The sequence below is a fragment of the Agaricus bisporus genome (assembly GCF_000300575.1).
Source record: "Agaricus bisporus var. bisporus H97 unplaced genomic scaffold AGABI2scaffold_1, whole genome shotgun sequence".
Lineage (NCBI taxonomy): Eukaryota > Fungi > Basidiomycota > Agaricomycetes > Agaricales > Agaricaceae > Agaricus > Agaricus bisporus.
In genome coordinates, this window is record NW_006267344.1 from 1875318 (window position 1) to 1902766 (window position 27449).

Below are 27449 nucleotides of genomic sequence, written 5' to 3' on the forward strand. Positions count from 1 at the left end.
CAAGCATTAGGGTAAGGGGAAAAAAAAGGGATCCGTAGGTCATGTAAAATATCGTCGAATCCAGTTTTTTCTCGTCTTTTATGCGTCAGGGCATAGCTTGAGTATACGGAAAGATCCTGCATTCCTTTCACAGAAATAAATTTCGTCCGCTTTACGCCCAAGGAACAAAACATCATCGTTAAAATCCATATCCACATCACCACCATAACCACCACCACCATTACCACCATATAATTGAGAATTCGTCGTAGACTTGGCTATACCAATTCCAGTCTTCCTGGGTATTCCAGATTTCCCTTTTAACGACAAAGCAGCACCAGTCGAGTCAACCGGAGTGCCAATCTTCCAAACAAAAGGCGAGCGACGGTTGGTGGTCAAAGAAGGGGGATTAAAAGACGGTAAGATAGTCCGTGACTGATCTGCAGGACGCAACAAAGCATCATTCAGATCAACCGCCTCCAAACCACCTTGTCGCATTGCTATTAAAATCGACCGGTCTTTCACATCAAACGCCTCCAAATGTTTGATATCCCCCATTTTGCCTATCGGCACCTTGCTCTCTTCTCGAGAATCGTCATTACTCCAAATAAATCGACTTTTGAGTACAGATCTGCCACGGGCGTCTACTATTGATGTGCTATGGCCTCCGCGTGATGAGAAAAATAGAGCTGGTGGTCCGAAATATTTGGGTTGAGCAAGTAGAGATATCGGCTCTAATAAAGGTTTCTCTATGGCCGTGGAGGTGGTGCTCTCCTTGTCTGTGGAATTACAATCCGGGTAGACGGCATTGGACGGGGTAGGTGGCGTGGGTAACGATCGGAAAGGGTGAGCGGGATCGACACATTGCAATTTGAGGTCTTTAAGTAGGGTATACTCCGTTTCTCCTTCACGGCATATAGGTAAATCACATGGTAACAAACCATCTCGGTTCCAAGCTTGCATGAGTGCAGAGCTCCATGGACCTACAGCAATGAAAAGTTTTGGCAAGTTGAGTCACAGAAAGGTGATAAAGTACTGACCATGCGTTACACCTTTGGGATCTTTATAATACCATTGCGTGGGGCCCGTGGGTGTGGGTGCGGGTAACCCTGGAGGAGAAAATTGCGATGGCTTATCGGTGGTGATGCTGTTATTGTTGGCTTCTTCTTCTGGTTCATAACGATCACGATACTCAAGGAAAGTAGGGTAGGATGGAGGTATGACAAAATCGTCGGTGATAGAGGCTAAAGGAAAACGAGGAGTGAACTTGAGTTGTTGGAAAGTGGTATATGGTCCCATCTGAGCAGTAGCGACTGCTAAGAGTTCATCTGTAGGATTTATCGTATCAGGAGGCTGTTCAACGTTGTTGGTGGTGTTGTCTTCAGGGGCATCGGGGTGCTCATTGGCTGTAAGAGGCGGAGAAGAAGACCGAGTCGGTGATTCTACTGTTGCCACTGTCATAGACACTCCAAGCCCAGCGGCATCGTCCTCGTTAGCTTCTTGATCGCCAGTTGCGGGATCGCCTCCTCTGAGTTCACGAGCCCTCCGTCGAGCTGCTCTCCGCTCCGCACGTCCAATACGAACTTCACGAACTCTGACCGTTGCAGGCTCGAGGCCAAAAACATTTTGAGAGAAGACCAAGAACACTTCGACGAGATCGTCTCCTTGTAGTTGTAGTTCTAACGAACGAGGCGAGTCGGGAAGAATGAAGGTTCTAGATAATCCCAGGGCAGTGCGATATGTCCCTGCAAACAACTCGACCTTTTCACCATTTTCACCGCAGAGAATGGCAAGGAAACTATATGAAAAATGAGCTCAAGTTCATGCTGGCAGGGGCAAAATGCTAACCTTTTCTTGGGAGTTTCCACAGCCTTAATCATTATGGCGCCTTTCGTTCCAGGTAGTTTGACATACTCTAATTTGGGTGGTGAAGCGGGTTGTTGTTGTGGAGGCGCACTTAGCCATTTGTCTGCTTCCATGGCCATGTTTGTAGATAGAGACCCGCGCTCATCGGGTCTTCTACTGAAAGCACTACTGATGATCTTGGGAATGAATCGTGAAGAACGTGAGGTCATGGACATCGTTGATAAAGGAGCAAGGGATGTGCGTGATGATGCTACAGATGGAGAGATACGATCCGTAGATGTGGATGATTTTACAGTGGCAATGAGTTGGGAATTTGATTGTAACGAAGGTGACCTTGAAACCAGGGTATTATTTTGATCATCGGATGTATCTGGTGGAAGGTAACTAGATGAGGGAAGGGGATTTTGAGATGAAGAAGAGGTCCGACCATGATTGTATTCGAAAGACGTCGGACCAGAAAACATGGCAGACCAACGGCTGCGGCTCATGGACTGAATTTCTAGCGAACCATCGCCTTCGGAAGACCGGGTGCTACTCGTTTCCTGGAAAGCTGACGATGTTGCCGAGAGTAAAATAGCTTCCTGAGGTTGGATGGTACCCGGAGGTGGCAAGTCCGGTATGCGACTTTCCATGAGGGCTTGAGCGAGGCTTATCCTCCCACCTGTTTCGTCTTCTTCCTCATCAAAGTCGTCGAGAGGATCTGGTGCGTCGTCAAGGTTCTGCTGGAGGGCCTGACGGAGCGTGAGGAGGGTCGGAGTGGGCGAAGGTTCTGGAGGATCGATGTTGGCAGTGCGGGATGCAGTCAAATCCAAGTTTGAAGGCCGTCGCCGCCGTGGACTGGAGGAGGGTATTGTAACACTTGGAGGGACTATAGGTGCGGGATTTCGATTGGAAGCAAGTGTCGCACTGGTTCGTTCGTCCAGGACTTGGCTACCACCGGCAGCGGCACGGATATCAATAGCCTCATCATCACTAGAACCAGCCCAATCATCAGATTTCTCGTGAGATCTTGATGGGTTGGTACTAGGTAAAGTGGAAACACCAGCGAGGACGTGGTTGATTGAAGTACTTCGGGTTCCGGCCCTCACAGAAACAGCTGAGGGTTGATTGCGTAGATTGGGTGGAGGGCAGAGGGCTGCAGGACTAGCATAAGGTGGTGGTTGACCAGAAGGATGCTGCGGCCTTGAATGGCTTCTGGATTTTGGGCGGATACGAGTAGGAGTACGTGGAGAGCGAGGGACAAGAGGTGCAGGTGGAGGTGTGGGGGAAGACGGTAAGAGTTTTGTGTGTGATGCTTTTCGAAGGAGAGACTTGAACTCCTCCATGGGTGGAGGAGTAGGTAGACCTGCTTTGCGTATTTTACCGTCAGACTCGCGAAATTCATTCTCGGACCGAGATACAACTCTCTTTGCAGCTTCTCTTCTGAGCCGCTCTCGTTCTCTGCGAATCTCGACGTCGATACGCCACTCTATGGCCTTTTTTACTTCCTCGAGAGCGTATACTCGAACGCCGTCTCTTCTTCCGGCGACGGCGACTAGCACACCTCGATGTTCCATGACGACGACGCTCTTGAAGGCGACTCTCCGCACAAGGGCATAGGGCTGGGGAGAGGGGGGAGAGGTGAGAGGTAGAACATCGAGACCCTGAGCATGGCAGAGCAAAAGATAATGTGGGGCTAGAAATGCACCACTAGCAGGAGGAGTAGAGAAGTGGTTTGGAGATAAATCAGATGTGACGACAGAGAGAGACAAGCCGAGCTCTTGGAGGGAGGGTGGGGGTAACGACGGTGGAGGAGGATTGGGTGGGGGTGGGGAGGGCGTACGTGACGGTTTATCCGTGTTCGGTTTAACGGCGGCGTCTTCTGGCACTTGGGACGTCGCAGAAAGAGTAGGTTCGCGACGATGGATAAGATTAGTGAAGAAACCGGAAAGCCGGTTATTTGAGCGGATCTGGAAAGCATCAGCAAGGGTGAGGAGAGAAGATGGGGAAATGAACTGACGTCGAGGGTAGATCGACGGTGGACGCCCCGCTGCTGGTGGGACGACGGGGCTGCTGGAGAGGTGTCGGGCGTGGGTGTGTGTGGAATGGAGGACGGCGGGCGGGGCGGCGGGGCTGTGGACGAGGTAGAAGGGCGGGGCGGGGATGGGTGTTCTGCGATGTGGACTGCGGGGAGACTGCGCACGCTGGCGGAGTCTGGTGCGCTGGCAGGGTCCTTGTTAGTGGCCCAGGAGGAGGCCATGGTGGGTGCGAAGGCAGCGTCGCCAAATACAGCCAAATGAAATACACATTATGATTATTATTGACTATTATTATTATTATTAGTCCAATGCTCCTCCTCACCCGTCTCGCCCCTCCAGCTGCAAGGCGTTTCTCGACGGTCTCCACTTCAGACATTGCTCACTTTGCCCAGTTTCTCCCCCCAGCCGCCATCCTTTCTACGCTCCCTCCCGTCTCCGCCCCTCCGCATGAACTCCAGCCCCATAACTCCGATTGGATGGGCCGCTTCCACGGCTCCTCCACTACCGTCCTCAAACCGAAAACAACCCAACAGGTCAGCCGCATCCTCCAGTGGTGCAACCACCGCAAGATACCCGTCGTCCCCCAGGGCGGCAACACCGGCCTCGTTGGCGGCAGCGTGCCCGTCAAGGATGAACTCGTCATTTCCCTTTCCAACATGAACAAAGTACGCGAATTCGACCCTGTATCCGGTCAGTCCCTTCTCCCCATTCGTCCACAATTCCCCATACTCATCCTTTCTCTTCCAGGCGTTCTCGTCGCTGATGCTGGATGCATTCTCCAAGCACTGACAGATTATGTCGCTCCCCACAACCACATCATGCCCGTCGACCTCGGTGCCAAAGGCAGCTGTCAGATTGGCGGAAACGTCTCCACCAACGCAGGTGGCCTTCGCCTCCTTCGCTATGGCTCTCTACATGGCAATGTCCTTGGCCTCGAGGTCGTTCTCCCCGACGGTACCATCCTAGACCAGCTCACCACCCTCCGGAAAGACAATACCGGTAAGCAGCATTTCATCCCTTGCAAACAATTATCTCATTTTCCTAGGCTACGACATCAAGCAATTGTTCATCGGCGCTGAAGGAACGCTGGGTATCGTCACCGGCGTTTCCATCCTCACACCACCAGCACCCCAGGCTTCCAATAATGTCATTTTGGCTCTTCCTTCATTCCAGAATGTCCTTCCCCTCTATCAAACCGTCAAAGCCCAACTTTCCGAGATTCTTTCTGCATTTGAGTTCATCGACCGTACCGCGTACAACCTCGCTGTCAAACACGGACAGGGTCGTGCTTTGAGTGATGAGGATGTCCAGGGCGCCGAGTGTTTTGTGCTAGTCGAGACCAGTGGTGGTAGACGCGAGCACGACGAACAAGTGAACCTTTATATCCTACCCCAGACGCTCTTAATTGACCCTATTGAATATAGAAACTCACTACTCTGCTAGAATCCCTTCTCGAAGCCGATAAACCCCTTATCAACACTGGCGTCATGTCCCAGAATCCTGCTCAATTCTCCTCCCTCTGGGCCCTGCGTGAAGGCGTCACAGAAGCAATTTCCAAAGAAGGAAAGGCCTATAAATACGACATATCCGTACCACTGTCTTCATTCAAAGATGTCGTGGATGGCACTCGAGAGCACCTGAGATCGAAAGGCTTACTCAATGACGAGGCCGTCAAACATGTGATAGGGTATGGTCATGTTGGTGATGGTACGTGGCTACGGTTTACTTGAATGCCTCCATCAATTGAATCGTCTTCTAGGTAATCTCCATCTTAATGTTGTGGCGAAAGACTATTCGCCGGAGATTCAGGCGGCTTTGGAACCTTACATTTATGAAGTCGTTTGTGAGTGTTGAAATTGCTTCCTTGGCAGATTTGTTCTGAATCTTTCCTTTGCAGCGTCGTATCGTGGTTCTATATCCGCTGAGCATGGAATTGGCTACCAGAAGACACATGCCCTGCATTACTCGAAGGATAAAGTTAGCATTGATTTGATGAGGAAGATAAAGAATGTGATTGACCCCAACGGAATTATGAATCCAGGCAAAGTGCTGGAGTAGCTTAGTTGTATCTTACGTGATGTGTTGATGTAAGCCCTAACCCTGCGGAATAGAACCCTAATAGTCTGCCTTGCTCTCAAACCTCAACCTTAAACTCGGGGCTAAGCATCAAATGGTATCCCTCCTCCATCCCCTCTCCGCTCGCTCACCCACCCATCCTCCCTTCAGCCGATATTCCAAGACTCGAATGGTCTTGCGATCAAGTTCTTCATTCAAAAGGATATTCCCCAAGAAATACAGGCTGAACTATGTGAAACCATTACCGTATGTTGTTCTCTCCGTACGCTATCAACTCTCATCCCATGCCTGTAGTCTCTCGGCGGCCGTGTGGAGGTAAAAGTACCACGACAGGGCTTTCTTCTTGTCCAGCCACAAACTTCTGAACAAGAACGTCTTCATCAATGTTGGATGTCGATGGACAGACCTGACCGGTTCATGGTCCCCTATACCTATGTCGAGGCCTGTAAAATCGCTGGCATGCTATTAAGACAGATTTTCATGGAGAATGGATCACCTATTCCCATGCATATACATCCCAGTATTGCCAATCCCAATGCTCGGAGTGCTTTAGCATCCAGAATTTTGGTGCGTTTACTGCTATTCTAGTAAAACTCTTTCTCATGATTTCATATATAGCACTCTGGTGGGGATCCTGATGCATCTATGGAAAGGGCACGCATTATACTTGCTGATCCTAATACCGAGGTTTTTCAACATCTCATCAAGACATATCAAAATACACCTGGCAAACATATTGAATCCTATCTCTGGGTTAAAAAATGTATAGAAAAATCTGCACTCGTGTTTACTCCCGTCGTATACAAAAATCCTGGAGGCCGTCGACCTGGTGAAGAGTATGTTTTCTTTCTTCTTAATAATTATTTCTTCCTGTTCACTCATTCCAATTAATTCAGACGTACGCAATTCACGGAAGCAGACGAAGAACATTTATGTGAATGGATCGCACAGAAGATACCATACAAAGAAACGGGAGGTCGGACAGGTAATAGATTATACCAGCAATTGTGCGAGCAGGTTAGGTTCATACTTGATCAAGCCCTTACTTGATTATTGACCATTCTACGTTAGACCGACCCGGAATATAGCTGGGTATCACGACATACATGGCAATCTTGGCGTGAACGGTACAAGAAAAATGCTTCACGTCTCGATGTCATTATTGCTCGAATTGTAGAAGAGAAACGACCCGCGCAGGGTCAACAAGGTCAATATGGTTATGTTCGCCAGCCCGAGGAAAAACCCAAGCGACAGCGTAAAAAGCGTTTCAAGAATGGTGAAGACGGAGAAGAAGACGAAGGTTTTTCTAATAATAATGTTGGAGATCTGCCTAGCATGCCTGTCATGCCTATGCCTGTCATGCACTCCCTTCCACCTATGATGGGGATGCACGCCCCACATTCCAATGCTCCCCCTCCATTTTCTAACCTCCAGGCACCGCATGACTACCCCGGAGTCATCTCTTCACACACGTCCTTTCCCATGCCTCCTCCTGCACCTCCCACACCAGCTAGTAAGAGTCAGGATGAGGAAGAGATGGAAGATAATGAAGAGAGTGAGTGGGCTGTTCGAGTGGGGACTGCGTCTCCTCCTACATGGGGAAAACGCAAGGCAGAAGCTCTCGAAGACAAACATGACCACAAGCGACAGAAAACAAGGTAAGAGAATATCGTATCTACAAGCGCGCATGTTTTGTCTGATTTTTCTCCGTTAGTGAGGGTATGCCAGAGATGATGGCACCTATTCAAGTCACTCGATCACCGTCTGTTCAAACGACGTTCAATACTTCAGCATTCGCCGTGATAGCAAGCATGCATGTCATAGATCAGACTTTAAGGGAGATAGCCAAGGATTTCCGCTTCACTTTGGAAGAAGTTCAGGAATTTTACGACAAGAGCGGTGACATGAGTCGGACCAAACGACGATTTCAGAGAATGCGAGATATTCTCAATGAGAAATTCACGAATGATATTGATGAATGAGCAATTTTTTGTGATCTATGTAACTATGTAACTTATATCACATGTCGAGCTCTGTGAGCAAATTATAATTTGCGGCCCTCGCTGGCGCTGAAGGACTATCAAATACTTTACGTCTTCTGCAAATAGAATATTGATCAAGAACGGATACTTTTTTTCGTGTCAGCAAGACAGACGTACTTTTCTCCTGCAGCAGCAGATGGAAACGAACCAAATAAATCGGGGTGTTTAGGCAGCGGAGACTCCCTGGAGCGAATTCAATCATTACTCAATAACGTTCAAGCAGCGGAAATACTAACGTGAAATATGGATGTTGCAACGCTTCCTCCGCAGTAATCCTTTGTTCAGGGTCATATGTCAAAAATGACATCAACAAATCAATCCCAGAAGTAGATAAATGCGGGAATTTAGAACGGAATGCCGCAGGTTGAGGAGACGGAAGCGTGATCGTTTTTGCATTTGGAAGATTGAAATAGTCTGGCCAAGAGTTTTTCGTTGGTGGTCCGAGTAATTTGAAAATCATGGAAAGGAGCTCGATTTCGCCTTTGGCTTGGAATAGGGGTTCTTTGAGGAGAAGTTCTGCGAAAATGCAGCCGACAGACCATATGTCGATTGCTGTCGAATAGGTTTTAGCACCGAGTAGAATCTCAGGTGCGCTAACGCCTAGCAGGAGTACAAAAATTTCCAATATCTGAAAATGAGGGACTCACCGATACCATAAAGTGACTACGAGTTGTGTCATTCCTCCTACGCCCACCGGATCACCGTACCTTCTAGCCAAGCCAAAGTCGGCAACTTTGATAGTCCCCCTATTATTCATGAGTAAATTGCTGCTTTTGAGGTCACGGTGAAGTATCCAGTTTGAATGACAATGCTGAACTGCGGACAGGAGCTGTAACATCAAAGTCTTGACCTCGGATTGAAGAAATGGCGACGGCATATTCGTGAGCAGTGTCTTGAGATCGTGCTCAATAAAATCCATGACAACGAACACTCTTGGTATAGCGAAGGAACGAAATTGAAATCATTGCAACATTCGCAAGACAAATAGCGAGTATATTGAAACCAAAAAAAAACATAGGTGATTATAATGGCAACTAAAGAAAAGAAAAAGCGTTGAACACACGCACTGAGTTAGAGTATCCCCAACGACAACTTCACGTATTCTCACAACATTTTCATGACGACATGTCATGAGGGAATGAATTTCGCGCAAGGCAGTGATAGGAAACCCATTTTTCTCTTCGTCTAGTTTGAGTTTCTTTAACGCGACAATATCTCCGGTCTGTTTGTCCTTTGCACGGAACACCACCCCGTATGAACCTTCTTCGATCTGGTTGAGGCGTTCATAGCAGTAGACTGATCGGGAGGACTGGATTATTGGGTGCCAGGTGCGAGGGGGAACATAGACGCTATAGTTGCGACGCGTGGGTGGTAGAGACTGAGGCGGAGGCGAGGAAGAGACTCGATCTGTGGGTAGACGAGGATGCTTGCTATGTTTTGCTCGTTTCTTTGGAATAGGGACCTGTGTCGGAGCGCTGAGATCTTCTACATCGTCACCTTCATCCCATTTGGAACGTTTGCGAGAGGGAGTAGATGAACCCTGGCTGTTGAGATCAGTCGACATGGTCGAAGATTCAGGTCAAGTACAATAGCAAACACGTGATCTCCATACACTATTAGAAGGGTACTCCCGAACCCCTTACACTCTCATCTAAACATTTAATAAAGTGCTCCTTGGTGTCACCGATTTTCCAGTTTTCAAACATTCCCCGCGCTGCCTCCCCTTTTATGAATGGTCCGACACAGACCTTTGCAATCGAAACAAATAAGTCCTCCAATATCCACGTTAGGCGCGGACCTGTCAGCTCGATTGCCGGCTCTGCATTCACCTCCAGAATTTTGACTTGGAGGGCCGGCGTTTGAGAAGGTGTATGCTCCACCAAAAAGTCTACACCATAGAGTTCGAACGCATTTTCGAGAGGCTGAAGGGATGTCAGAAGCCATCCAGGTAGCTATAGTGAAGCAAAAAGAAATTCACCTGGAAGTGAACAGATGTTGCTAGGGCAGCACGAAACGTTTCTTTAAGGATCTCCGTCATTTGCCCCAAGATGATAGCCTTGTCATTTTTTGTGAAAATCCCAATGGAATCGGAACGACCCTCTTCGAAAATATGGCAGCCGATAAGTTCATCGAGTAACCGGACCCCTTCTTCGCCCCCATCGATCTGAAGAGATGTGTTAGTGAGGTGTGATTCCAGGTTCGCTGGATATAGTTCATCGGCACTACTTTTCGGCTGCGAGTAAGGCGTCGAACAAAAAAGCGCTAGGACACGATCATAAAGATAGAGCTGTAGGGCACCAGAGGCAACGCAATATGCCCTCAGATGGAACTAGGTGTGGCTCATCAGAACAAGATCGATGGATGGGCTAAATGGGAGCGAGACAGACTTTGTGTCCCAGCAATTGAAGATCGGCAGCCAAACGCCTACCATTAACTGAAACCTCGCGTGGATCAAGAAGCAGAGGCGACGATATATATTCCTATAGCAAGAATAAGACGCGATGTTGATGAGGGGTGCTGTAATTTACCTGGATTACGAAATGGCGAAGCTGAGATGCAACAACGGCCGTTTGAGATGATTGACGCTCTTCATCGTCCGAGTCTGACAATTCGAATTCCTCAAATATCTGATAGAGAGCTTCCTTGGTGCTAAAGAGTCGGATTCCCATGCCTCGGTCAGCCATGCCACTAGTATTGTACGACTCAAGATTAAGAGAAGAAACAGGCGGGTGATCGGATAAGGTCTACGAACGGCTTCAGAATCCACCACCTTTGGGGATCGTCATCCAAGAAGCAGCCAAGTTCGTAGAGTTCATCCGCCCATTTTTCATCTAACTCATCGGCAAAGGCAATGTCGATATCAAATGTCTGTGGAGAAGCTGTTTTAAGGAGAGAAGACGGGTTTTTTGTCAAGTAAGAGTGTATTGAATGGGCCAAGTAATGTTTTCTGATAAGAGCCTTTCGGTATGTATAGCTGGAGGCGAGGACGGAGTCTCGGCGAGTATTTGTAAGTTCATGATCAATGCTATCGTACGCCGACCACTGAATGAGACGATGGCAGGGTTCGTCTGTAAGAGCATGGACGACGTGTATCGTCACTGGCAGTTGGCCGAGGGCGTTGAGGACAAGGCGACGGGTGAGGGGGGCAGATGGCCAGGAAACAAAGGCGGTAGTGGTAAACATAGAAAGGACATAGAAAATCAAAAGCACATGATGCGGCTGCCATGTGGCCTGCCGTATGTCCCCTGTATGTCATGACCAACAACTACCTCTTCGCTTTCCAGCCGACATTTACACAGGGCCTCATCCTCGGACAGCTCTCCATTCTCATTCTCATAGGCCTCATCCTCCGTTACCTTTTTCTTGATTCCACTCAGTATCCTTTCGAAACTTCCACCTATCACCCCAGGGTCGACAATGATGTCTTGCCTCGAAAGCGAAAGCTTGATGCCACCATTGAAGAGAACGCACCCCCTGATGACGAACAAGAACAAGCCACAGAATCTGCAGAATGGTTCAATGTCTTGCTGAAACAAGTGAGTAGCTCACTTTTCGCCTGCGACATACCATGTGATTTCGCTTTCCTAGGTAGTAGATGTTTACCGGCAGAAAATACGGGACGATCTGCCTGGGATTGAAGGAGACGAGGTCGCTCGCAGAAAGATAGAAGAATACGCCAACCGGATTCGCCCACCAGGATTTCTGGTTAGTCTCGTGCACTTAGCTTTTCAAAACGATGCCAAAAGTCATCCCCTAGGACTACATCAAAATACACTCTGTGGATCTCGGTGTCTCTGCGCCTCGCTTATTTACTGCGCGACGTAGGCAGCAAGACAGAGACGACCAGGAAGTAAGCACTCCTCTCAATTTTCAGTAACTAGGTCTTACAGAATTGGTAGGCAATAGAATTCGACACGACATATGTCGACACAATATCTCTTTCCCTCTCTACATGTTATCTATTCAACCATCCAATGGCGTCCTTCGCGCGTCTTCCGATAGCCCTCACCATCTCCCTGTCCCAGTTCAAGTCCTCGGTGAGTGGCAATTGGGTTTTCCACCGTGGTTTTTCAGTTACACGGCCAACGCGGGTGACTAACGGTTCTCAACAGATCTCAATAATTCCGCCGTCACTCAATTCTCATCCGCCCGTTCTATCCTTAAGCATATCTCCCAATTTCGTCCTCGACTTAACAACAACTTCTCTCATGGGTAGTCGTGCCAAGTTAGCTAATGTACCCAAACTCCACGAGCTCATTCAATATCAAGTTCGACGCGTACTCGCCACTCGGGCGACATGGAAATTCGAGCTTCCAGGGTTAGTAACTATCAATCAAGCACAAGAAAAAACGAAAGAGGGAGATTCCTTGTCAATCTTATCATCGTAATCCTACTTGGCCATTTCTTCCCTGGCCTCTATATACTGCCCCCCTCCCCCTCCTTGATTTATTCAGCACCTGCCTGTGCGCTCATTCATACCTAGTCAATTAATTATACTCCCAACTGATCAAGCCAATTGTGAATCCCGTCCAGTGCCTGTTGGCCCTCTAAATCATCAACAGTAATTTTATCAACCTCCGGTGCTCGAACAAGCCTGTTGAACTCTTCAAGGGTCTTCATTTGTCCAGGCTTTGCTATGACGGCGACGGGGAAATGGGGCTCAAAATTAAATTCTGACAGCTGGCTTTGTAGAATAGGCAATTTATCGTGCCCCATGATGCCTTGCAGTTCTGCATTATTTCTGGGGGGCGAAATAAGGACAAGGCCAGTTGCAGGGTTGGATGAAACGTAAGTTTGACCAATAAGACATCCTGAGGCACGGGCAAATATGACGGGAGGAAAAGGGATAGTAGAGAGGCGAATGGTAGATCGTAATTCTGGCATAAATTAAATCAAGTGAATAAGTTGGAACATCGCACAAAGCTCGGAGAAGAACAAACCTGATTCAAACCATTTCAACATGGCCGACGAGTCGGCACGCGTTTGGGGATCAGGAAGAGCGAGATCGTTTTGTAAACATGTGAATCCTTTCTCCGAGAGCAGGGATGAGATGTCGGTCATCCTATAGGACCTCCTACGTCAATATGACGAGTGCTGTACAGCCGAATTATACCCTTTATCAGACTCAACATCCCAGTTTTTGGCAGAGACAAACACGAGAGGAGTCGGAGATTCTCGAGGAGCAGTTTTTGGAGGAGAGCGAACGATACACGAAGACCTGTGGCGCGTAACGACGAGAGGACGCGGCTTGAAGACGTTGGCAAGATAGGTGAACATGATAATAAATATTGAAGCTTGTCTATGTTATGGCACTTTTTTTTGATCTCCTCCATCACCAGTGAATCCCTTGCTTTTGCTCCTTGGAATGGCAAACACATCTTCAAGCATCATTTTTGACGACATTTTCACCATCAATGCGATAGATAAGGAGGGCAAGAAATTTGACCGAGGTCCGTCGGCGCCCTTGTAGACGAATCAACCTCAAATATGTTCTTGGCAGTGTCCCGATTATACGCTCATTCCAAAAACTACGATATGGATCTAACTCTTGACTACAATATCGAACTTTTTCCTCTCGAAAACAATGAGAGTTTTGCTCTGGCTCTTGCATCTTCCCTTGCACGCGGGCCTCAACCGGTAGCCGGTGAGGGCGATGATGAAGCCGACAAGGACCGCCACATATGGAGACCAGATGGGAAGGGTAGGCATGGCCTAGAGGATGACTATGAGTATGTGATGTACGGCAAGGTCAGCAGCAATTCGATCATTACCGGCAGCAAGCTCTCATTCCTTCTAGGTTTATAGATTTGATAGCGGGACCGCTGAGATAGTGTATGTGGAACCTTGCAAACTCTCCCGTTAGTGCTTAACGTCTCTCCCAGCACCGCCTATCTTTCCTTCGGTGGTCTTCTCATGTCTCTGACCGGTTCTTTTCGACATATGACGGGCATCGTATTGGGTGATCCGATCTATTTGCTTATACGAAAATAAATAAGTGGTGATCGCGAGCTAATGGTTTGGAAATGGGCCTCCAAATGAATTAAATACTATGTAGGTAGATAGATGTTTACACTGTCTAGAAGTGATGTACCCTAATAAGTAACAGCTGTTGATACAACTCGGGGTGACCGAGTGCGCATGATGTGTATATAGATGTAAAATAAGTGGGCGAAGAAGTTAAATTGACCTCAGACCACGAAGTCTAGTGATAGCATCGCTCAGCTCAACGTCCCGCATGTCTTCCCCCAAACCCCACCGTCTCCGACTGACAATTTTGACTCCAACTTCCTGCTCTACAATTGCCGCGGACGCATACTTTTGTGGCTCAACGTCCAACGAAAAGGTGGTCCTATCGTCTGGCTTCGCATTGACAACAGATGAAGCTATCTCTGAATGACTAACGCCAAAAAACTGGCTCAGTTTCGTCACTCGACGCCGTCGTTCTTGGAACCCCCCATGGGGCAGTTCCGGCGACGATATATCTATTATGTCCTCTTCCACGGAGCTGGCTTTGTCACCTGTTTCGGGCGTTGAAAGAATGGATTCGAGCGATGATGTTGAATTTCTACGGTTCTGAGGGTAGTCTGTTTTCCGTCCTTTGTCGGTTATTCGAAGTAACTCGGCTGGTAGCTCTTGGCCAAAAAGCTGGCAACAGGGGCGGTCAGCAGGAGCGGCCGAGCTGTCACCAGTATTGCTCACCTGTGTCATCTTCCTCGCCCGTTTGACCTCAAGATAATGGTTATAGGCCTCTGGCAAGGCTGGCCGTTCTAAAATATCCGGTGGACAATCTGGCCAGCGTTTATGACTGGCTGGCCGACGCATATCCGATATACGAAGTGAACTTGAACGAGTAGGCAACTGTGATCCACCTATCTGCCTCAAATCTAGACTTTTTCTCTGCTTCCTGGTTAGTCTAGAGGTGTGGCGTAACGAACTAGGGGGTGGCGGAAATTCGGATAGTCTCGGCGGTCTAATTTGTGGTATAGATGGTGTAAGGAGTCGGGGTAGCCCCTCAGTGGTCTCTGCTTTCGAAATTAGTTCGTTGGCCTGTGATGCTGTATCTGCTTTGATCGCCCGAGTGGAGGATGGAGACATAGAAGATGTAGGAGGAGATGGTGTTCCGTCAGGGCTCTTAGGATTTGCGCGTGTTTCAATCTGATCGTGAGCAGTAAATCCTGTGGTATTATGTGGTGGTATTTTAGGATTTTCGACGGTTTTCTTCGATGCCAGTAAGGAGAACTCTGTGAAGACGCGGCTCAATTTGCGACCTTTGCGAAGACTAAGGCGTTGTTGCTCGTCAACTGAGCTCGCGACGTTACGGGATTCTGTGGTAGAGTTTGTAGGGGAGCTCTCGACGAAAGCTCCTGTCGACTCTGCGGTCATTGGAAGAGGGACTCGGGTTTCGTACGAGAATGCTGCGTCGAGGGAAGAGAGCGCAGGGAAGCGGTCACGGTGGGTAACCTCACAGGAGTTAGGCGGGGATAGTTGTAATGACAATTGAGGTTCACGAGCCGAGAAATTCAATATGTTTTTGGTCCATGCGTTACTATGGTCTGCATCACACACTCCACACCCTTCCACACCCCTCTTCATGCCAGGCACATCCAATCCCACCCGCTGTCTTTGCTCTACATAGGCGTCTCCCCGCCCTGTTTCACCCGCTTCACCCGCTTATGAACTCGCTCGCGTTTTCTCGGCTTCTGCTTGACAACCAGGGACAAGATTACAAAGTTCCCCATTCGGAAAACCCAATCCCTTTCCGGGAAATCAAGTGACTAAATGTTTTCCAAAGCGCTATAAACAACAGATAATACAGTGTACACAACTTATTAACCTAGAAGTAACCTACAAGATCGTTAAGAAGAATCAGATATGACATTCATTGCAAGGCCCATAACATGTCCATCATCAATATTCCACCACTTGTTTAGTCGTCGACAGACTTCCTGCCAGCCGTTTGTTCACCGGCAGCGATTCCAAATTTGACGGTATCCTCACCAGCGAAACACGTTTTGCGCATCGCGTCTTGTTCCAGTCTTCAGCTTCTTCTGCAGGATGTTCTTGCGCAGTATAGAATCTTTCATGCTGCCCAGTGTTCTCAACAGGCTCTGCGTTCTGGTCTTCTTCAAGCCATAGCTGTGTCGACACAGATCCAGAAGAACTTGGCCGCGATGAACCAAACGTCACCGACGCTGTAAGTAACGAGGACCCCAGGTCATCCGAAGAGGGCCAATCCGGCCCGAAGTCAATGGCAGTGTGGAACGACTCGCATACCGACGAATCGGACCCTGGACGTCGCGACATCTGCAATGCCCTGACAGCCGACGTTCCGCCATGGGTCGCATGCATGTCCTCCGATCCTTGTCTTTGCAGTGTCTGTTTTGCAGTCTGCAAGGCAACGTCTTTAACCTCTTTCCAGATGCGACTTTCTGCTACCATGTCATCCAACAAGACGCTTCGATGACAGCACATTCTTGCCACATCAAGTCTCATCTGCATAATTATGATAGCCTTTGCCTGGATCGCGGCCAATAGGCGGTCCCGGGTAGCTTTTTGAAACGGCATCAATTTTGCGACATTACGTACGAATCGCATGTGCATGTCGAGATGCTCTTCCGTTGCAGCTAATTGATCGTCTAGCTCCGTAAGTTTAGTTTCGATAATTTGGGACCTGGAAGGTTGTCGAGAATGGCTAGTTGAGGAAGATACTGGTGATGATAATGATAAGTCTAGAGAGGACTTAGTAGCATCCACTGCGGATATCATGAGAGTGGGAATGTTGACAGGTTCGGAATCCTTCTTCGTATCTGGCCGACTCTCGGCAGCAAGGTCGGCTTTAACCTGGTCAAATGTATCTTTGAACTCGGGTGTCTTCTCAATTTCAGGCGGTATCGGCGCTTCCAATTCAACCTTCCGGTTGGTGCGAAGTGTCATCTTCCGCTCGCGATGCCTCCGTATGTTTGCAGGATCTTCACCTGAAAGCATCTGCAACAACTGGTGAGCGGCATTGTCATCCCATGCCACTGGATCAGAGGGCTGAGGATGCATTTGGTTCTGGATGTCGTGCAAATGAAATGTTGCAGCGGCGACGCCAGTAAGCTGCATACTCCTCCCAGACATGCTCGCTAATCGCATATGAATACCTGCAGACTTGAATGCACTTGCATAGTTGATCCTGGAGATCCATTGGTTCATGTCATTTTCATTGGATGCCTTGAGAAGGAACTGTCGACTATCAGATAATACGAGTCGAAAGGTAAAACGATGCTAAAGGAGGGTGGCATGTAATTTCCTTCGAAATCCGAATAGAAGATTAAAGTTACCTTAAGGTATGACCTGTCGTGAACTGCAATCGCATTCTTCAAAGAAATTATCTCGTCTACTCTGAGTACCTCTGATTGAGGTATCGAGAATCGAATGTTATCCGTTTCGGTTTGATTTGAGAGAGTATTCAACCAAGCTGGATCTCGAGAGAATAGCAGTTGAGATCCAGTCAAAAGCACGCCCCAAGATTTCCATTTACGACCAATCGGTTTTCTTCCAACTCCGAGAAGATGATCCTTGCGGCTCATAAGCCCAACCTTCGCGACTCTTAGCGCTGACGGTTTTCCTTGAACGTCGTTATCGGGATCCATTGAATTGGGAGAGACAGGTGACACTCCAAAGAAAGGCGCTGGACGAGCGGTGTCAGATTTGACTTCCACGACATGTGCATTGACAAATGAAAGTAGAAGCTCTTCTTGGTCCCACTTGCCGACAGTTCCTTCATAATGATATGGACTGGAAAGGGGTATATAATTCTCAACGTTGATTTGTAAAGGCCCAAGGAGGTTCTAGGATGTAATTAGTACTTAAAGAAGGATACAAACTTTTGACTCACATTACTAATCATGTAGTATAGGTCGATCTTGTTAGACTTGATAGCCAGCATCGTCCCGGTTGGAGAATAAGGTAAACTTGGAGATGGCGAATCCCGAAAAACGGATGAACGGCGGTTTGACTCGGCAACGGGGCCATATTGACTATTTACATCCAGAGGATCCTCGATAAATATGAATGGAGCAAAAACGATATTATCATAAAGATACTGCATTTGTTATAAGCAAACTAGCTCCGAAATTTGGGGGTTGCCTTACTTCTAGAATTTCGGGTGCAACACCAGGTAACCTCGTGTTCTTGAGATAATCAGGCTTGGTCATCTTTCGTCTATTGGATTTGTTGAAAGCATCAGTGTGAAGCATGATTAAACTAAAGGCTAGAATATAGGGATGGTCTAGATAGCAGAATTAGCACTGAACGAGACATGATTGTGAGATATACCTTCTGATAAATATAGAGATGGGTTGCATAGGATATAACGTTTAGCAAACGCCTCAATGGCGCGATCAATCTGTTGAGTCTCCTTGGGCAACCCCACTTCGAGCAGTAGCTTGCGTAAAGCGATATCGAGGGGATCTCCTACAAAGTCGAAGCATTCAAGAAATATTTTCAGTGCTGAAACATAAAATGGTTCTGCACTGTCGAGGAGGCATGAGTAATCCGGATCCGCAACCTAGTAAAAGCTTTACCTGGATGCCAGGGTGTTGACAATGTCGACCTTGCTGACAGCATCCATCAATCTGCCAACATAGACATCGGGAGGCTCTTTATCTAAGGGTCGCGGAACTACAACAGGTTTGCGGATAAAATCGGGTGTAGCGCCCAAAAGCGGGGACGTAGGGGACGACGTAGAGGAAGAAATAGCCGGAGAAGACGAGAAGACGTTGAAAGATAGTCTATGAAGTAAAGGCGAACCCGATTGGGAGCGAACTCTTGGGACAGGGGGGTAAAGATTGGCGGTTTTCTCGGGAACATTGACAGATGCCATTCGGCGAGAGCCCGGTACGGAAGGGCTCATGGCCGAAGCTTGCCCTGGCGCAGTTGATGGTCTCTTTGAGTTGTGAATAACTTGCGAGCTGGAGTGCGGGGCCGGGGAGATGAAAACCTGAGGTCCGATAGATTTGCCAAGCGATTGCTGTCTCGTCGAACCAGGTGGAAGGTCATGAGCTTGACATTTTGATTGTCCAATGTTAGGAGGGGGGAAATTGGAAAGATCGACCTCCATGGAAGTACGTGAATGGGAAACATTGCCGTGTACGGTAGAGGGTCGTGGCTGTGGGATAGGGACATCGGGACGCTTTCGAGCCCAAAATGACCTCTTCCTCGATACCGTTTTCGGTGAGTCTGCCTTTGATTTTGTGTCAGCGGCACCGAACTTAAGAAGGGCTGTGGGGCCGAGCGATAGGCGTCGAGTTCGCTGACTCGTCTCACCCTCCGTATTCAAAGCGGTGAGTGACCTCTCGACTCGTTCAGAGCTGTTTGATCGTCTGACAACCTTGAGAGGGCTTAAAGTCGTGGTGAAGGTAGTCGCATTCTTCAGACTGAGTGAAGGGGTTGAAGGCAGTGGGGCGAGGCTTGTAAGTTGCGGAAATCCCAGTCCATTGGACGTCTGGGTTTGATCACCACTTTGCTTTGATGGGTTTGCTATAATATGTGCATTGCGATCCAAAGAGGCCTGGTGAGCAGAAGTAACCGGAGGTGTTGGGGGAAGAGCTTTGTCACGTTGAATAGAGGATGTCTTCAACGCGGGACCTCCGTTCTCCTCAGAATTTCCAGAATGATGAGGGCGCCGCGACATGGTATCATCCACATTGTTATGCTTTTTCCATCCCGTGAGTGATACGAAGTGAGTGGTTCTTTCAGTCGTGGTGGTGACGACTTCAGTACGAGTAGTGGTTGTTTCCGTGACAACGAATGGAGGGTGACTGGTCTGGTGATAAGGAGGGGGTAGCTGGTCCTGTTCAAGAGATGGAGAATTTGGAGCTTTCAAGGGAAGATGTCCCATGAAAGTGTGGTACGAAGATAGTGGGACTCAGGAGAGGAGCAGCAAGGCTATGTTTGAATTTTATGGCAACTTGTTGGAATCTTGGAAACTATATCATTGCTCTGTTGCGTACGCTGCCAAAAGCCTTGCAGTGTCTTGTCGTTGGTGCGATGGAAGAGGAGAACTGCTTGAGCCGTTCAGGCTGACTGTGACGACCAATGTGACAGGGTAGTAAACCCGGAGGAGGATCTGGAGATACCCACTTGGAATGGCGAGCACAATCTTTCAGATTTACACGGCTGGCAAAGGCCATACAGCGACCTTGGCACCAGATGCAGACCGATTCAGGCACTTAGGGATTTAATTTAGCATCATGGTCGAGGTTTAACATTTAACAACTGCCCAGTTACTGTTATGGGAAGGCTCATGGCTGCAGACCCACTTCGATTCCGGAGTGCTACTCCACATTCAGTAGCCTATTTAGGTTACAGTTACCATAAAGTTCTCATTGCTCTTTGGACATGTTAACAACTCATCTCGTGAACAGTGTTGGCCGTTGTCACTGCAATACACAAAGAGATGACCCCACATTTCCCCAAAAGGCAGACAATAATCCTTACTAGACTAGGGATTAACCGCGCAGCCCCTCGAAGAGATGCATCCATGGTCTCCTGCACGAGCTCAGGCAGTCCCGAAAATTGTGGTCCGTAAGACACTCCGTGATCACTAGTACTGAGCATGAGATGTTCCTTCTTGAAATTTGCCATCAAACAGCCAAAGGAAAAAGAACGAGTCGCTGCTGTAGTCTGTAAGGAGACATCATGAATGCAACTATCAGTAAATGTGGAAAGAAGTATAGCATGATACGGTATATGAACAAATTTCAGTGCTTTCCGTCTCTCTTCTTCTGCTTCATTATTGCTTTCCTCTTAGCCTCAAGGACGATCCGCTATCGAAAATATGTCAATTGGCAATGCAGAGTATTTGAGACCATACAACTCTTACCTCTGACTCCTTCTTCTTTTGAGAGTGCCGCATCTTCTCATAAAGCTTTCGCTTTTTATTGCTCATCATCATCTTGTTCATGTCGTCCTCCTCAACGGCGTTCACAGGTTGCTCTTCTGCCTTCTTCCTTTCCAATTTACCGACCTCTTTTTCGAAAGCGTCATAATCCACTCCTGCAACTTCTGCAGCCAACTCTGCAGTTCGAAGAGCGGAAGAATCTTCGATCACATTCTTCAGTGAGCTCTTCAGATCGTGACGGTCACCATTTTCGTCAACCTCTTCCGCTTTTTGGTTCTCAGACTCAGAGTCCTCCTCTTCAAGTTGAGAGCCATTATTGATAGCCATAGTGGGGTCATAAGCGCCCTCGAGTTCCCCGAAGGGACTTAAGTGAGGAGGCAGAGTCTGACCCTGAGTATAAGGTTCCTCAAGAAGAATTTTCCCAGCGTTGATACAATCAACAATCCATTGAGGTTGAACGTATTTCCTCCTCGATCGTTGTTCCTTTTCTTGCACCGACAAGGCTATAGGAGGCATGGGGCGATCGATGATGACATGTGTTATCGATAAGTCATCCATGTTGATGGGGCTACCATCGCCTGAGGATGCTGGCCATCCGACTCTCCCTCCAAAACTGCGAATTATGAACTCGAATATTGGGCGGGATATCTCGCGTGATAGGAAAAAGGTATAAGGGGAAAATAACGTAGTTGAGAGGGGTTTCGGCAGTGTTTCAAGCGACTTGTAAGTCGGAAGGGAAGCATCAGTTTCTGTATGTTTTGACGGATGCAGAACGAAATCTTCTTCTTGACTTGCTGCAGGAGAATGTTGGACTACATGAGAGCTCGAGTCCATTTCGCTATCCTCTTCTGATGCGGCAATATTTTTGATGATTTGACGGACGTCTTTCCCCGAAACTGTGCGACCGTCGATCTCGACTGTTTTGTGCTTTGGATTTGTCGAAGAGGAAGAGCGACCCGTTTCTTGTAAGCTAAATGCTCCGACACCAGCAGCGGCCTCATACTTCTTGACATCCAGTGGAGGAGGGTACACCAAACCAGCATCCGTATAGAGCTTGAAGAAAACAAAACCCAGAAGCGTTTGATATAATTCAAGAAATGTGAGCATCACGCGGACATCTACATCGCTTGGAATCTAAGGATATTTATCAATAAGTCTCAGTGAAAGATAAAAAAAACAAGGAATACATTTTGAGTGAATTGGTAAGGTACTAGCCAGGTTATTGTTTGGTCCATTGCTTCCGCCTGGTAATAAACACCTTTGATCGAAAGGAAGGATTTTCTTAGAGAATTCGTGTGCATAACATAGAGTTGCCATTCCGCCGAAAGTCTCGCGCAATTCTCAATGAGATCAGGCGGCAGACGCTGACCTGAAGGCAACGATGCAAATAAGAACACCATGCAAAGTGCATCATCAATATCTCGGAGTGCATCGACGAAAGTTGGATATCTAGATGAAACCAGTAAGGTTAACCTATTGAAGCTGCGCGTTTGTAACATACCTTTCTTTAATTATATGGTCTAGCCGATAAACCGGTTTATTATCTTCAAGGCTCTTTGCGCTACTCCATTCTCCGCGCCCCAACGCTCTTGAAAGTTTTTTGGCGAATGCTTTGTGTTCACGCAGTCTTTTAAGCACTGGCTCATGTGCAAGATAAGCAATGTCCTTGGCATAATAGAAAGATGTGGGCGCAGAAGAACCCTTGTTGGCTTTCCTCTTGTTTTTGGGCTCTCTTGGAAAGATTCCTGAGTGACTCTATCCGTGAACTTGCAAAGCCAGGAGATTGATTGATCAGACTTGCCCTTTAAGATGCAGAGACGACGGAAATCAGCTAAGGAGCATTGAAGCTTTTTGACAGCTGAGGAGCGAGTTATGTATGCTTTCGCTGCCCCTGCCTTGCCTTTTTGGTGTATCCGACCCATAGATAGAGAGTGTAGATGTAGAAAATACTTTTAGCAACTAAAATCGCTGTTGTGTATAACCACCTGGACCAAACAACTCCCTGACACATACATCTGCACTCGCCGATTTCAAAGACCTCAAATTCACTATGAGGTATGTGCTTCAGCCTGTTTATAACCAACAGAGTTGACTCTTCCCGCAGCCAGTACGTGCACGTTCCCAAATCTGAACTTGACGAGGCCCAGCTCCGTCAGTTGGAGGAGCACGAGATATCGCAAGGACCTTTGTCTGTTCTTCAGCAAGCCGTTCGCAATCATACTCAAGTCCTCATCTCTCTACGAAATAACAAAAAATTACTGGCCCGGGTGAAGGCTTTTGATCGCCACAGCAACATGGTACGTATCGTCTTTGTGAACACGCTTTGTACCTTACTATTGTGGCTGTCAAATAGGTGCTGGAAAACGTGAAAGAGGTGCGTCTGCCTATCCTTATTCGTTAGCAAAATACTCAACGCATTGCAAATAGATGTGGACAGAAATTCCCAAAGGCAAGAATAAGAAACCTGTCAACAAGGATCGATTCATCAGCAAGATGTTTCTGCGGTACGTGCGCGCCTGTTATCTGCTTGTTGGCCCGGATCGCTCACTTGATATCTTGTAGTGGCGACTCAGTTATCCTTGGTCAGTCCTTGGTAATTTTCTTCAAAGCTATCGGCTGACTTTCTGCAGTTCTTCGCAATCAAGCATAGGCCCGACAATTTGGATCTTTGTGTTCTTGAGGCATTCGCTTTTGTATAAAAACTGTACGGATGTTCACTAATCGTCACATTGTTTGTATCTCGATGGGGTCTAATCAAAAATCATCCTCTCCTGCTTCTCCAGCTTCTCAGTTCAGATGCATCATGCTCTTCGATCTGCTTCATAGCGTCAAATACACCTCCAAGTGCGAGCCAACCAAAACTCTTCGCCCCGAACATTTCTTTCCTTGCTTCGACAAAAGAGAGCTCCCATGCCAACCATGCATATTTGAGATAATCTTCCAGTGTCTTGTTGTCGTCTCCCTCAAGTTCAACTCTTACCGCTTTCACCAATGTATCTGTTGCTTCGCGTACTTTAGTCATCTTCTCCTTCCGAGCTCGAGGCTGTGACGTCTTCTGAGTAATTGTCCCAACCAGGACTTCTTCTTCGGAAAGCATTATATTCCTGTGTGATAGGCTGTGGTTGGTAGCAATACCCTTGAACTCGTTTGAAAAGCGCTTGAATAGTCTTGCGACATCGCTAATGGCTGAGGAGTCCCAGGGCCCTTCTGTATCCAAAAATCTTTTCACGCGTTTTTCAACCAGGTCAAACACTGAGGATTCGGGATCGTGCAACCTAAAAGCAGAGAGGTCTCCGGTTAGCGTCTCAACGCGTCCCGACTGTCTTTGTCTCCGCCGGCGCAACCGACCAGTTGTCGGAATCTCGTCGAGTTTGACCTCTCTGAACAGTACTCCCACAGCCTTGCGGCTTTGGTAGTAATTTGCCGAGTCCGGATTGATTGTTTCGGGCGCATTCCAGTCAGGTTTCATCGGAAATTTCAATTTCGGAATTAATTCCGGATTGACCGCACGCCCTGACTTGGGGTAGTCGACCGCATCACTATGTAATTGGGCGAGTCTGAGACAATCCTCGTCCTCGATGCCAGCAGGTGACTGATCTGCGATAATCAGCCAGTTGATGGCGATTATACCTACTACCTAAGACGAACAATGAGCAAGGAATCAGTCCGAGAAATGTACTGATATCTTACGTCCGAAATGATGTACTCCATCACAAAATCGGCAACGTCATCCATGGTACTGGGCTGGTCCAGGAGTTTTCGTTGCGTCGGTGCATATTCTGCTGGTTCGTATGTAGCTCTTTTTGGCATGAAGTCAGGGTGTTCTTTGAGCGGAAGGACATTATATATGTCACCGTCGAGGTCGCCACCGCCGAGACAAGAAGGAAGCGGTCGTCTACCTGTCCAAACGTGCCAACATACGAAGTTAGTTGAATTAACGATGAAGAAACTGTTGGTCTACCTTTGACACTGAATACAACTGTGTTATGAAGAGGTTCTCTCGCAAAGCAGGAGCCCTCTGGGGGAACTCCGATGGCTTTCACTATTTGCACGTCCCCAGGATGGATAGTCGGGGAACGTGATATCAGTAAAAGACCCTCTAGGAAAATGATGCCCCGAGTTTGATGTTTGACACAAGCAAAGACCTCCCCCTCCTCAAGGTAACTGTGGACGTCAGCGACGCCGACAAGCGTCCATGCATCCGGTATAGGAATGCGTGCATGATGTTTGAGATCTCGTAGGACATGATGCACCGCGATTTGTAGCAGTTTACCGTAGAAAGGATCGTCGTGTATCGAGCCAAGCCCTAGTTTTGCCAAACTTGTCATAGTCGCTGGGAGCCTGAATGAGGCCCCAAGACCATGCGTTTCCAGTAAACGTGCAGCTTTGCTCAAAGTCAAAGTAGCACTCCTTGTTTCTTGTACAGCATCGTTCTGGAACTTGAGGAAAACGTTAGTCGGAATCCCAAGACCCTCCAACAATGTAATAAGAGGGCGATTCAAGTAGTATGCCGTCGGCCTATCGAAGGCTCGGGCAATCTCAATTTCTTGCTCTCCAGATCCGCTCTCAGCCTCGAATTTGGTCATCGATGGTCGCAATGCAATCGTATGGGCGCCATTCAGAGTATGATCAATTGATAGCATTCCCTTCGACCCAAGAAAGCGCACTTGATAAGCATGAGGGTAGTCGGATGACCTGCCACTTTTGCGTTTCGCACTTCGAAGCTTCCCCCAAATTGCACGCGCGAGATCTTGGGACATCGTGCCCACCCCATCGGTAAATACATATTTTCCATCAGATGTTTTGATATCATCAAGGTTCAAAACTTCTTCAACAGAGACCACAGCAGCATCTGTGGCAGTAAAAGCCTGCGAGATGCGTGCAGCATATCTGGCGGGGCAGAGTTTGAGAGTTGGGTCATATGAAAGATTGTCGAAGGTTCCCAGACTGTCGATGATTGTCTTCGCGTCAACGTCACCGTATGGGGCGTTGTGAAACTTCTTGACGAACCTAAAACGAGCATATGGAAAAGTATTTGATAAAGTTGTAGAGCCTTACCAAACTGAGTGTTCCTTGAGCGCCGATTGCGAGTAGGCGAGGAAAGTGAAAGTACGACCTGCAATCGAAAGGCCCTGTTTGAGGAAACGGCCAACACGATCTCTGATAAAGCTCGGTCCATCAACATCGCGATCGAAACGTAACTGGAGGTAATTATCGTCGCGGAATGTGACCCGCAGAAAACTCTCATGATTCTTACTGTCGTAGCGTCGAAGGACACGGTTTGACTGCTCGGGATAAGGACCTTGTAAAGACATTGTGGTCGGAGTGATGATGACATGAAGCGACTGATAGTAGCTTCCATCCTCCGGAACCAGCGTCAGCGTGTTTTCTTGTTTCTCAAAATCTCGTTTTGTGGCTTCAAAAGAAGACACAACAGGCTCGCCTGGATCGTCACTGTGCCACTGCGCAATGGAATTGTTATAAAACGCCCTCAAAAGCTTGGCGGTATATGTCCGGCCCTTGACCCTTACGAGCTCCCTAACCCTAGGCAAAAGCTCAAGCAGCTCGGCAGTGTCAAGAACCATATTTTGCAATAACGAAGCCAGTTGAAAGGCGACACACCAATTGAACCGGCAGAGATTCCACTCTAGTAAGTTCAACTTGTCGACAGAGAACAGACCGCGCCGTTCGATCATGGCCTCATCAGACTGGATATGTCGCCATCCAGCCTCGTCAGCAAGATGGGAGAATTCGTCAGAGCTTTTCTTTGAAGAGAACACGATACGTAGAATCAGACTAGTGAAGGGAAGGGCATGGGAGTTGTCCAGAAGTGGAAACGTTGACATACGGGTCCAAGTGGACTGCGATTGAGACGCGGTCATGTCTTTGCGCAAGAAGGTTGGCGGCATCGCAAGATCGAGCAGTAGAACATGCTCTCCATCAAAGGTGGAATAATGTCTCGACAATGTATTAATGGATGTATGGCGCACAGCAATAGTGTCGTGGTGCTGGGCATCATATACCATGACTACATGCATTTCTCGGCGTTGTGGATGGAAGCAAAGACGAGCATTGTTTTGAATGGCTTCCGTCTCAATGGAGTATACACCATCCCGACATGACCATCCGAATTGTACGGCGGAGATGGAGACCGCTGATTTACTGAGAACTTCTTCTTTCCTTCTTTGCTCTTTTTCCTGGGCAGGATTCACCCAAGGTGTGCGCGAAACCACTTCCACTACCTCTCGACGAAGAGGTTTGTTACTCGCTTTGAAGTAAATGGTTCTTCCATAGAAAGGGACGCCCAAAAGCGTGCCGTACTTTTCAAGGAATTTCCTTGCCACAGTTGTGTCTGAAAGGGTAAACGTGCCTGTTCGGGATCGAGGACCTGGCCTGTGGAGATGCACAGCAAAATTGGTCTTGACAAAGTCAAAGTCTCTTCCGTGGATGAGGCTAGCTAAGAAAAGCTTGATTTCATCTGCCTGGGCCAAGGTGGGTAAATTATGCATAAAGACCTCCATTTCGGCGTAGACTGCGAATGAGTGATATACGACGATAAGAACGATCCAAGGGTTGAAAGTC

General features: G+C 47.9%; 12 protein-coding genes across 12 annotated transcripts; 4 read left to right on the forward strand and 8 right to left on the reverse strand.

Moving 5' to 3' along the window:
- Positions 1-78: 78 nt before the first annotated feature.
- On the reverse strand, positions 79-4140 carry AGABI2DRAFT_197606 (hypothetical protein; the record flags this gene model as incomplete). The annotated part of the gene is made up of 5 exons (XM_006454397.1): positions 3845-4140; positions 2371-3794; positions 1828-1935; positions 1020-1777; positions 79-962 (listed from the first exon to the last, which is right to left on the reverse strand). Exons 1-5 carry the CDS (start codon positions 4082-4084, stop codon positions 79-81), a joined length of 3414 nt encoding a protein of 1137 aa, XP_006454460.1. The 5' UTR covers positions 4085-4140.
- A 199-nt stretch (positions 4141-4339) lies between these two features.
- AGABI2DRAFT_60921 (hypothetical protein) lies at positions 4340-5921 on the forward strand (the record flags this gene model as incomplete). The annotated part of the gene is made up of 6 exons (XM_006454398.1): positions 4340-4553; positions 4611-4862; positions 4909-5234; positions 5288-5570; positions 5623-5706; positions 5761-5921. 6 exons carry the CDS (start codon positions 4340-4342, stop codon positions 5919-5921), a joined length of 1320 nt encoding a protein of 439 aa, XP_006454461.1.
- A 105-nt stretch (positions 5922-6026) lies between these two features.
- Positions 6027-7928, forward strand: AGABI2DRAFT_197611 (hypothetical protein). The gene is made up of 7 exons (XM_006454399.1): positions 6027-6036; positions 6090-6185; positions 6234-6506; positions 6558-6775; positions 6836-6956; positions 7011-7597; positions 7654-7928. The coding sequence occupies exons 1-7, from the start codon at positions 6034-6036 to the stop codon at positions 7919-7921; spliced, it is 1566 nt and encodes a 521-aa protein (XP_006454462.1). The 5' UTR covers positions 6027-6033; the 3' UTR covers positions 7922-7928.
- A 30-nt stretch (positions 7929-7958) lies between these two features.
- Positions 7959-9545, reverse strand: AGABI2DRAFT_62365 (hypothetical protein; the record flags this gene model as incomplete). Its single annotated transcript, XM_006454400.1, has 5 exons — positions 7959-8037; positions 8099-8164; positions 8218-8574; positions 8629-8913; positions 9049-9545. 5 exons carry the CDS (start codon positions 9543-9545, stop codon positions 7959-7961), a joined length of 1284 nt encoding a protein of 427 aa, XP_006454463.1.
- Positions 9546-9564: 19 nt separating this feature from the next.
- Positions 9565-11164, reverse strand: AGABI2DRAFT_197617 (hypothetical protein; the record flags this gene model as incomplete). Its single annotated transcript, XM_006454401.1, has 5 exons — positions 9565-9903; positions 9960-10310; positions 10369-10461; positions 10510-10669; positions 10734-11164. 5 exons carry the CDS (start codon positions 11162-11164, stop codon positions 9598-9600), a joined length of 1341 nt encoding a protein of 446 aa, XP_006454464.1. The 3' UTR covers positions 9565-9597.
- A 71-nt stretch (positions 11165-11235) lies between these two features.
- AGABI2DRAFT_197619 (hypothetical protein) lies at positions 11236-12495 on the forward strand (the record flags this gene model as incomplete). The annotated part of the gene is made up of 5 exons (XM_006454402.1): positions 11236-11517; positions 11570-11686; positions 11739-11831; positions 11881-12018; positions 12094-12495. The coding sequence occupies 5 exons, from the start codon at positions 11236-11238 to the stop codon at positions 12367-12369; spliced, it is 906 nt and encodes a 301-aa protein (XP_006454465.1). The 3' UTR covers positions 12370-12495.
- Positions 12473-13259, reverse strand: AGABI2DRAFT_176010 (hypothetical protein; the record flags this gene model as incomplete). The annotated part of the gene is made up of 3 exons (XM_006454403.1): positions 12473-12858; positions 12922-13043; positions 13095-13259. Coding segments are annotated over 3 exons (673 nt in total), but the record flags the coding sequence as incomplete, so codon positions are not given.
- Positions 13260-13308: 49 nt separating this feature from the next.
- Positions 13309-14105, forward strand: AGABI2DRAFT_197624 (hypothetical protein). The gene is made up of 4 exons (XM_006454404.1): positions 13309-13431; positions 13482-13729; positions 13779-13813; positions 13864-14105. The coding sequence occupies exons 1-4, from the start codon at positions 13347-13349 to the stop codon at positions 13970-13972; spliced, it is 477 nt and encodes a 158-aa protein (XP_006454467.1). The 5' UTR covers positions 13309-13346; the 3' UTR covers positions 13973-14105.
- A 53-nt stretch (positions 14106-14158) lies between these two features.
- On the reverse strand, positions 14159-15364 carry AGABI2DRAFT_114222 (hypothetical protein; the record flags this gene model as incomplete). The annotated part of the gene is made up of 2 exons (XM_006454405.1): positions 14159-14626; positions 14681-15364. 2 exons carry the CDS (start codon positions 15362-15364, stop codon positions 14159-14161), a joined length of 1152 nt encoding a protein of 383 aa, XP_006454468.1.
- A 377-nt stretch (positions 15365-15741) lies between these two features.
- On the reverse strand, positions 15742-19865 carry AGABI2DRAFT_197627 (hypothetical protein; the record flags this gene model as incomplete). Its single annotated transcript, XM_006454406.1, has 6 exons — positions 15742-17248; positions 17305-17814; positions 17862-18068; positions 18118-18254; positions 18302-18498; positions 18550-19865. 6 exons carry the CDS (start codon positions 19863-19865, stop codon positions 15890-15892), a joined length of 3726 nt encoding a protein of 1241 aa, XP_006454469.1. The 3' UTR covers positions 15742-15889.
- Positions 19866-20686: 821 nt separating this feature from the next.
- On the reverse strand, positions 20687-22789 carry AGABI2DRAFT_197629 (hypothetical protein; the record flags this gene model as incomplete). Its single annotated transcript, XM_006454407.1, has 5 exons — positions 20687-20793; positions 20850-22001; positions 22055-22316; positions 22369-22620; positions 22665-22789. 5 exons carry the CDS (start codon positions 22787-22789, stop codon positions 20728-20730), a joined length of 1857 nt encoding a protein of 618 aa, XP_006454470.1. The 3' UTR covers positions 20687-20727.
- A 430-nt stretch (positions 22790-23219) lies between these two features.
- AGABI2DRAFT_214572 (RNA-dependent RNA polymerase) lies at positions 23220-27398 on the reverse strand. Its single transcript, XM_006454408.1, has 6 exons — positions 25926-27398; positions 24829-25877; positions 24558-24766; positions 23497-24504; positions 23292-23371; positions 23220-23238 (listed from the first exon to the last, which is right to left on the reverse strand). Exons 1-4 carry the CDS (start codon positions 27386-27388, stop codon positions 23629-23631), a joined length of 3597 nt encoding a protein of 1198 aa, XP_006454471.1. The 5' UTR covers positions 27389-27398; the 3' UTR covers positions 23220-23238; positions 23292-23371; positions 23497-23628.
- Between the last annotated feature and the right edge of the window lie 51 nt (positions 27399-27449).